Genomic DNA, 9,738 nt, shown 5'->3' with positions numbered 1-9,738 from the left:
CTGCTTCTCCCTCTTTACAAGATTCATTTTCCCTGACAAACAGAATTTCAAATTCTTATAAAATTCAGATTTCCTGGAACCACAGAGACAGGGTGAATTCCCCAAACCATTGCCCTGAAATAATCTTCAAAATTTAAACCAAAAATATCCCCTGAAGTCTTGTTTAAACAATAGTCTAGCTTAATTAGGAAAGAATGCCCGCTTTGGGCAGTGTGATTTTAAAAAGAACTTTCTGTATAGCATCAAATTAGGAACAGCAACTCCCAACATTAGAGAAGAAATTTAGGGTCCTGTGAATTTATATTATTCATGAAGGAATGCCTCAGAAGAAGATGCAGAAAACAATTGCATGCCCTGAACAATGAAATTGAAATTACTGAATTGTACACTTAGAAACTCTTGAATTAGTGTATATTTTGCCTGTACACTTTCAACAACAAAAATAATTTTGCTTTAATTTTTAAAAATGTCATCCTCTCCCTTGTTTGTTTGTCCTTCATTTGTTTCTGCTTGCTCTTCAGAAAGTTGTTTCTATAAGGTTCTTAAAGAATGTGAAAGTTTTTATGCAAAAAGCATTTAATTAAATTGAGTGCATTGGGAACTATTATATGTTTTGGAAACACAATAGTGTTTAGTTTAGTATTAGTATTTAGTTGATGGAACCTGAGCCCTACCAGCGAGATACAAGTGACAATTGCTGCAGTATGTTAGAAGCAATGGTTGCTGTGAAAGGAAGTGAGAAAGAAGATGAATAAGAGTTTAGGGTTAGAAAATCATCCAGATATCATCAATAAGAAAATTAACTTAAGCAGAGACCCAAAGGAAATGAATGGGTAAACCACTGGAATAATTGTGGGAAAAGAGTTCTAGACCTATAGAAGAGTTCAGTGCAGATACGTACGGTTGGGACATGCTGGTTGTCTACCAGGAGCAACAAAGAGGCCATTGTGTTTGTAGCAGAGTGTGCAGGAGAGGAAGCCATAGCTGATGAGGTCAGAGACGGGAGGGTAGGAAAGGATGGCAAGCTTTATTGACCATGAAAAGACTTTAGAATTCTTTGAATGTCAAACATTTGAAGAGTTTTCTACAGAAGATTGCTCAGGAGACATGTCATTTTTTATGTTTTTCAAGATCAGTTTAGAAATTCTGTTGTAAAGAAAATATAGATTGTGAGAGAGAACAAAAAATGGAGGAATACTAAAGGAAGAATGCCAGTGAGTGGGTATAATAACCCAAAGAAAAATGATGTGGACTTGGATCAAGGTAGTAGCAAATGAGGTAGTGGGAAACTGAGATTCGGTATTTGTTTTGAAGATTAACGTGATTGAATTTGATGTTATATTACATGTAGGGGTGATAAATGGGCGGGGGTGGTAATAGATGATGCTAAATTTTAGCCAGAGTGACTAGAATGAAATGTGCTGCCATTTATCAAAATGAAATTTGGGATTAAGAAACAGATTTAGCAGCAATTCTGTTTGGAAGTCCTGTTTGGGACACACTGAGTTTACCTGTAGGATCCCTGCATGGACTGCAAGGTAAGTGTTAGACTACTGGCCACAAGGTCATTGGTTTACAAACACTGTCCACTCCAAGAGAGAACGGTACGGTGGTCTTCTCCCATAAATATTAATACAGCCTCCCAAACCCTACATTCTGTCCTGGGAGACAGAATTGAATTGATAGCAGTGGTTTAGAGGATCCCTGAGCATTGGAGTAGACAGCACACAAAAATAACATTAGCTATCCACATGGAGCTGCTGAATAGGCAGAGGAAACTCAGGGTACCAGCCCCAAATGGATGTAGCTATTTGGATCTGTCATTTAATACATAACACTTGAAGTCTATAAAAGAAATTAAATTTCCAATGGAATTGCTGACTTGTGAGCACTTCACTATTTAATGTGGTGAAAGATTCAAGGAAACATGCAAGGTTGACGAGGCAGAAAGAAGAGCTGTGGCAGGCTCAAAGTCAGGAAAATGTGCTGTTCTCGGAACCAAATCCTGGGTCAAGAAGATTTCAAATGAAAAATGTATCATTGGAAATTATCACTGAAAATGACATTTCCTAATATACTAGGAACATGAAAGTTCTGGGAGTGCTATGAATGAGCGAGATTAGTCTGCATTCAGGAGAGTTTACGAGAGGAGAAACTGCAGAAGGGGAGCAGTTAATAACCTAAGACAGTTTTATGAAAGAAAACAGATATTCAAGATTGGTAAAATAGAAGAGCCTCAAAGATATTTCTTTCTAATTAAGATAAGAGAAATTAGAGGATTAACAAAAAATAACCAGGGTGCAAATGATTTACCAGAAAAGAAAAAAAATGTTCTAAAAGAGAAAGATGAATGTAAAGAAACCATTATGTTCATGAGAAAGGTAAAGGTCATGAGGCCAGCACACAAGTGAGAGGAGGGGCTTGTCTTACATGGAAGCATGGGCAGGTCAGTGACACCATAGGAGAGAAGCAACATGTATGATAGAAGATGGGTGGTTTAGGTAGATGGGTGAGTGTGGTCATAGAAAATTATGAAAATACTGGCATGGAGTAGGGAACCAGTGGAGATGTCTGAGGGGCTGGCCCCAATCCTAACTACTACGTGGACACCTGCCCCTCCACCCAGAAGAATTTATTTCAAAGTATGGCATTGAATCTGCAGCTCTGGGAGAGGGACATGTCTGATCGAAGCACACGGGAGCAGATGAAGGGGGAGGAGGAAAGAGTGAGGCACATCCTGGCCCACCAGGCCTTGAGGACGATGTTCCGGATTAGAGCAGCCAGTCCAAAGAACCACATGGCTGGCCCCACTATAAGACATAACATCCCTCACTGACCTTTAGCCCTACAGGGGACAACACCGGAGACACAGTGTGGGAATTGCGCCCGATCAGATCCCGCCACACCAAGGCAGAACACTAAGGAGGTGCAACAGAACAGCAAGGGAACGAAGCAGCGAGGTCCCCAGGGAATGCTGAAGGTGGACTTTGGGTCCAGGGCATGGTTCCCCAACAGACTGGACTGGAAAACACTCCCAAAGGCCAACAAACAGTCCTTGAACTAACTACAAGCTTTTCTTTCTTATAGTTGTGTTTTGTTTTTTGTCATTGGTTTGTTGTTGTTGATGTTTTGTTGTATATTACTGCTTGGTTTTGCTCTGTCTTGTTTTTGTGCATGTTATTATTTCCTCAGTTCTGTCTAAATAAAATAAGCTGGATGAACAATCTGGAGGAGAAAACAATGGACTGAGAGTTACGGGAGGACATGGGAGAGGAGGAGATGGGGGGAAAGGTAGTGGTGCTAACAAACCCAGGGACAAGGGAACAACAAGTAATCCAAATCAGTGGTGAAGAAGGTGTGGGAGGCCTGGTAGGGCATGATCAAGGGTAATGTAACCAAGAGGAATTACTGAAACCCAAATGAAGACTGAGCATGATAGTGAGACAAGAGGAAAGTCAAAGGAAATTGAAGAAAGAGCTAGGAGGCAAAGGGCATTTATAGAGGTCTAAATAATGGCATGTGCATATGCAAATATATTTATATATGAGAATAGGAAATAAATCTATGAGCATATCTTTATAGGTTTAGTATTAAGGGAGCAGAAGGACATTGGGCCTCCACTCAAGTACTCCCTCAATGCAAGAATACTTTCTTCTATTAAATTGGCATTCTATGATGCTCACCTTCCCGACACAACTGCTAAAGACAAAGCGGTTGAATAAGCAAATGTGGTGAAGAAAGCTGATGGTGCCTGGCTATCAAAAGATATAGCGTCTGGGGTCTTAAAAGCTTGAAAGTAAGCAAGCGGCCATTTAGCTCAGAAGCAACAAAGTCCACATGGAAGAAGCATACCAGCCTGTGTGATTATGAAGTGTTGAAGGGATCAGGTATCAGGCATCAGCAGAACAAAAAATCTAATCATAGTGAATGGCAGTGGGGAGTGGGGAGTGGAGACCCAAAGCCCATTTGTAGGGCACTGAACATCCTCTTACAGAAGGGTCACGGGGAAGAGACAAGCCAGTCAGGGTGCGATGTAGCAACGATGAAACATACAACTTTCCTCTTGTTCCTAAATACTTCCTCCTCCCCCACTATCATAATCCCAATTCTACCTTACAAATCTGGCTAGACCAGAGGATGTACACTGGTACAGATAGGAACTGGAAACGCAGGGAATCCAGGGCAGATGATCCCTTCAGGATCAGTTGTGTGAGTGGCGATACTGGGAGGGTAGAAGGAGGGTGGGTTGGAAAGAGGGAACTGATTACATGTGACCTCCCTGGGGGATGGACAACAGAAAAGTGGGTAAAGGAGACTGTGCAAGATATGACAAAATAATAATTTTTAAATTATCAAGGGTTCATGAAGGGGGAGCGGGGAGGGAGGGGGAAAAATGAGGGGCTTAGATGGAGAGCAAATGTTTTGAGAATGATGAGGGCAATGAATGTACTAATGTGCTTTACACTACTGATGTATGTATAGATTGTGATAAGAATTTTATGAGCCCCTAATAAAATTATTTTTAAATAAAGAAGAAAAAAATATTTTTCTTAATGAAATTTTACAGGATCATTAACAATGAAGTATTAGAGTGGAGGTTCTAGACACTGTAGGAATCTGCAGCTAGAAGAGAGGCTATGAGTTAGACACTATGGTGAATGGGAGAATGAATGGACTACGGAAGTCCCTCTTTCCTGTCTTTTTAGTGACCTCTGCTTCTTCGTGTATGATGTGCTTGATGTCATCTCACAACTCTCCAGGTATTCTATAATTAATGTGCAATAAGTCAAATATGTTCTTGAGATATCCTTGATGCGCAGGTGGAATATACTTAAGATCTCATTATGATTCTTGTGGACTTAATTTTATTCAACTTCAATTTGAACTTCCATATGAGCAACTGATGGTCAGTTCCACACTCAGCCTCTAGGTTAATTTTGGCTGCTGATACTGAGGTGCCCCCGTGTCTGACCCCACAGATGCAATCAATTCGATTTCTGTGTATTCTATTGGAAGAAGTCCCCATGGATAGCCTCCATTTATTTTGTTGGACAAAAGAGGTTGTTGGTCTTACAAGGCTAAATTCTTCTGTATCCACTATCACAGACCCTAACCCAGAAAACCAAGCTCATTGCCATCGCGTTGATCCTAACTCTTGATGACTCATGTTACAGGACACAGTAAAACTGTCTGTCCCTTTGGGTTTCAGAGACGGTGACTCTTTGAGGGAGCCTATGGTCTGTTGTTTATCATATGGTGTGGTTGGTGTGTTGAACTACTGACTTTGACAATAGCAGCTTACTGCATAACCCACTACCTCACTGGGGCTCCTTGCTCTCACATACACTGTCACAGTATTAGGCTTGCATACAGAACAAATGAAGGGTGTTCATTTCCCAAGTCAAAAGTATGCACTTACTTTTAATTTGCATAGAAGTGAGATCAATTCTTATTTTGCTGAAGACAGTGTATCCAGCAGCCAAGTAGTCGTTCTTACATTCGCAATCTTTCCTCCTACTTCCATTAAAAGGGCATTCATATGGATTTTGTAGTCTACAATAATATCAGAATATATTTTGTGTTTCTGACATTATTAGATAAATAGCAAATGTTTATAGAAAACAAATCCTGGTGTTTAATACCATAGTGTCAATAAGCAAAATGGGAAAGGACCAGGACTATAATCCATAGTGACCAAAAAGCTCAATCTGAAATTAAAGAGTTATTGTGGAAAAATAAGTCAGCTGCCATTCTCCTAGCTTTTACTATCAATATTAATTAAATTCCCATGAAAATTCATGCAATCATTCTCTGAGCACATACTAACACTCAACTATTTATTGGTTAAGAATAGTATAGGTCTTAGGTCCTAATATTTTCATCTGCTTCAGAATTTTTTCCTCTGTGTGAGTCATGCAACTATCATATCCACTAGTTTCAAATGCCCTTTAAGAAATAAAAAAATTACACCCAAACTGTCATCAAGTTAGTTCCTGCTCAAGGCGATGCTATGTGCTACAGAACACAACCACTCTGTGGATTTTCTTGTCTGTAATCTTTTGGGAAGCAGGTCAATAGATTTTTCTTCTATGGTGCATGTTAGGCAGGTTTAAACCACCAACCTTTTGTATCACCCAAGGATCCTATAAAAGTGCACAGAGAGTCAAAAGCAAAGCTTGTACCTAAAGCTATAGACCTCAGAAAAGTTGTCTTCTTCCCTTTTGACCAATGATAGGTACTCCTCGGGATTCTCCAACTGCATGCCCACACAATAAATCTGAAAGAAAAATGCTTTTAGAAATCTAGACTACCTTCTTCAAAAGTCAACCATCCGGGTTAACATCAAAAAGAACGATTTTAATAATACCTTGATCATTCTTCCCTGAATGGTAAGGTAATATTCCCCATCCTTCTTGATGCTATTTTTCACTTGGACGTCTTTGCAACTGGTAAATGTTTTACCTTCAAGGACGAGGGAATAACACCTTATCAGCACTAAACAAAGGAAAAGCTCAGAAGGAACCTAACTGGATCGTAAAATACACCCCCACCCTCTGAAGACTGGGACACTTCACTTTGCAGAGAACCTGGCCTCTACAAACATTTATTTTTTTAAGTTACAGTATGATGGCTAAGGAACACTTTTGTAGTGGCCTTCAAAGCTCTTACTTACAGTCAGTGTCATAACATTTCTTTTGCGAGTGTGGTTTCAAACGCTTTAAACATACATCACTGGGCCAACCACCTTCAGTCATACATGCCACTCTTCTCTCCATGATCCCAGCTCCACATGTCACGGAACACTGTGAATAGATTAGACAGGGAACGCGAACTATCAGCTGGATAGCAAGGTCAGGAAACAAGCTTCTCCTCTCAGGTTCAGCTATTGTGGAGGAGAGGGATGATCACACGAGTGATGTAGAGGCTAAAGACCACGAGGGCTGGACACTCATGGGGGGTGGGGGCATTTGGCCCCAGCCTGACGATTATTTCCCAACGACTGGCTTTTATTTTACTTTTATTTATTTATGTTCCTTCTATTTATTTTGTGACGTTATATCCACCGTGCATTTGTAAATGCTTAATAAACATTAATTAATGATGGTTATTAAGATTACTTAGAATTTGTTCTCATTCATTTATATGATAATATTGAAGGCTGATATTTGCTTGCTGCTTATCAAGTCAATTGGGAAGAAAATACAATCCAAATAGTGTTTAGTCTGTATATATTAGATCCATTTACTTACTCAAAATAAATATTTGTTAAGCACATCTTCAAAGTGAAAACCACGGTGTAAGGCTCTCTTAGGAACAGAAATGAGAATTACTTGTTGTCTCCACTTACAAAAAGGATGCAGGAAGAAAGGGAGATGAGTTGCACAAATAACCGAGTAGGTAGTTTCTGGACAGCAGGGATAGAAGACGACTCTGCTGATCCAGTTAGACGTGAAGATGACTGGGAATCCCACAGCTCGAGCGTCTCCATGAGGTTTTTAATCCATTATAATATACTGACCTTGCTCCACTTTCCAACTCTCCAAGTGGCCACTTGCAAGCAACTCCTAAAATTGCATTTGTAGATCTGAGGGGAAGGTAGCACAGGGCATTCTCGGTAGCCTACAGGCCAGAGCTGATGAGACAGGAATTTCTTAGGAGAACGGATCCCAATACAATATGTAATCCTTTGTGCATAACTAAATCCACAGTTGTCTGCACACTAAAAAATAAAAAAAAAAGTTACAAGGGAGAGTAATGTGCCTTTTAGTTTAGTCACCTGACCAAATGTGTACCAGGCACTAAATATATTTTATGCTATGCCACCCCCAATAATAATCCTATTTTTATTAGCGTCATTTTATAGATGAGTAAACAAGGGTTCGGAGACATTAGGCAACACTCTCAGAGATGTGACAATAAGTGGAAGGATCAAAGTTCAGCCCCATTTCTCTGTTAGTGCTCGTGCTTTTTTACCCTAACACAGCCAAGAATGCCCTAACTGACTGAGAATGTACCTGTTAACATGCACAGATCTGAAAAACGAGGCATACTGGAGATCATAACCTAGTGGTATTTTTTGTTAGTTTGTTGATTATCCTTTACTTTAGGTTGCTAATTATGGATAAAGCAGTATAAATGTAAAAATGTATTTATTACACATGTGATATAAGGATCTAACTAAAATAGGTAACTGATTTATTTATAAATTAAAATCCCAGCCCAAAAGAGGGGCTGGTATATAGGCTTGGCTTGTGCTTTCACAAAAAATCAGGTTATAAGAAATGGAATTCATCCTCCCGCTTGAAACAACCAAAACAACTTGACCCAAAAAAAGCAAAATTGTGGTTTTTAAGACACTGAGCATCTAGCGATGAAGAATAATGATCCTGCACTAACCTTCCCAAGGGGAGGGTATTGTTTATATCTCCACAGGGAAAGAGGGACCAGACTTCAACCCAGGGCTCCAAGATGTGAATGCAACACGCCAGCATGGAGTAGGGAACCAGTGGGGAGGTCTGAGGGGTCGGCCCCAAGTCCAACTACATGGACTCCTGCCCCTCCCCCCAGAAGAATTTATTTCACAGGACAGCACTGAAGCTGCAGCTCAGGGAGAGGGACATGTCTGATCAGAGCACACGGGAGCAAATGAAGTGGGAAGAAGAGAGAGTGGAGCACATCTTGGCCCACCAAGCCTTGACGAAGAGATTCCTGCTCAGAGGAGCCAATCCACAGAGAAGACCATATGGCCGGCCCACTATGAGACACGATATACCTCACTGACCCATATCCCTACAGGGGACAACACTGGAGACACAGTGTTGGAATTCTGCCAGATCTGATCCCACCAAACCGAGGCAAAACACTAAGAGAGTGCAACAGAATGACAAGGGAAAGAGAGCAACAAGTTCCCAGGGAATACCAACAATAGACTTTGGGGCCAGGGCTTGGTGTGTCCCATCAGACTCAACCGGAAAACACTGCTGAAGGCCAACCAACAGTCCATGGACTAACTACAAGCTTTTCTTTCTTGTAGTTGTGTTTTGTTTCCTTTTGTTGCTTGGTTTTTCTGTGTCTTGTTTTTGTGCATGTTATTATCTCCGCAGGTCTGTCTAAATAAGATAGGCTCAATGAACACTCTGGAGGAAAAACAATGGACTGAGAGTTCTGGGAGGACATGGGAGAGGGGGAGGTGGGGGGAAAGGAAGTGGTATTAACAAACCCAGGAACAAAGGAACAACAAGTGATCCAAATTGGTGGTGAGGAGGGTGTAGGAGGCCTGGTAGGGTGTGACCGAGTGTAATGTAACCGAGAGGAATTACTGAAACCCAAATGAAGGCTGAACATGATAGTGGGACAAGAGGAAGGTAAAAGGAGATAGACTAAAGAGCAAGGAGGCAAAGGGCATATATAGAGGTCTAAATAAAGGCATGTACATATGTAAATATATTTATATATGAAGATGTGGAAATAGATCTATGTTTATATATGCATAGGTTCAGTATTAAGGTAGCAGATGGACATTAGGCCTCCACTCAAGTATTCTCTCAATGCAAGAATACTTTGTTCTATTAAACTGGCATTCCATGATGCTCCCCTTCCCAACACAACCGCTGAAGACAAAGTAGGTGCATAAGCAAATGTGGTGAAGAAAGCTGATGGTGCCAGGCTATCAAAAGATATAGCATCTGGGGACTTAAAGTCTTGAAGGTAAACAAGCGGCTACTTAGCTCAGAAGCA

At 40.6% G+C, this 9,738-nt stretch overlaps 1 protein-coding gene across 1 annotated transcript in view; it reads right to left on the bottom strand.

Moving 5' to 3' along the window:
* ADAMTS20 (ADAM metallopeptidase with thrombospondin type 1 motif 20) overlaps positions 1-9,738 on the bottom strand; it is a 181,643-nt gene that overhangs the window by 14,911 nt on the left and 156,994 nt on the right. Inside the window, exons 31-35 of the mRNA XM_045287241.1 lie at positions 7,520-7,720; positions 6,674-6,803; positions 6,368-6,462; positions 6,183-6,277; positions 5,420-5,553 (exon numbers count right to left, since the gene is read on the bottom strand). Coding sequence (XP_045143176.1) covers positions 5,420-5,553; positions 6,183-6,277; positions 6,368-6,462; positions 6,674-6,803; positions 7,520-7,720 — 655 coding nt within the window. The remainder of the gene's footprint in view (positions 1-5,419; positions 5,554-6,182; positions 6,278-6,367; positions 6,463-6,673; positions 6,804-7,519; positions 7,721-9,738) is intronic.

Source organism: Echinops telfairi, unplaced genomic scaffold, assembly GCF_000313985.2.
Source record: "Echinops telfairi isolate 266 unplaced genomic scaffold, ASM31398v2 ScPeMD7_12;HRSCAF=54, whole genome shotgun sequence".
NCBI lineage: Eukaryota > Metazoa > Chordata > Mammalia > Afrosoricida > Tenrecidae > Echinops > Echinops telfairi.
This window is presented reverse-complemented; position numbering and strand designations above follow the sequence as displayed.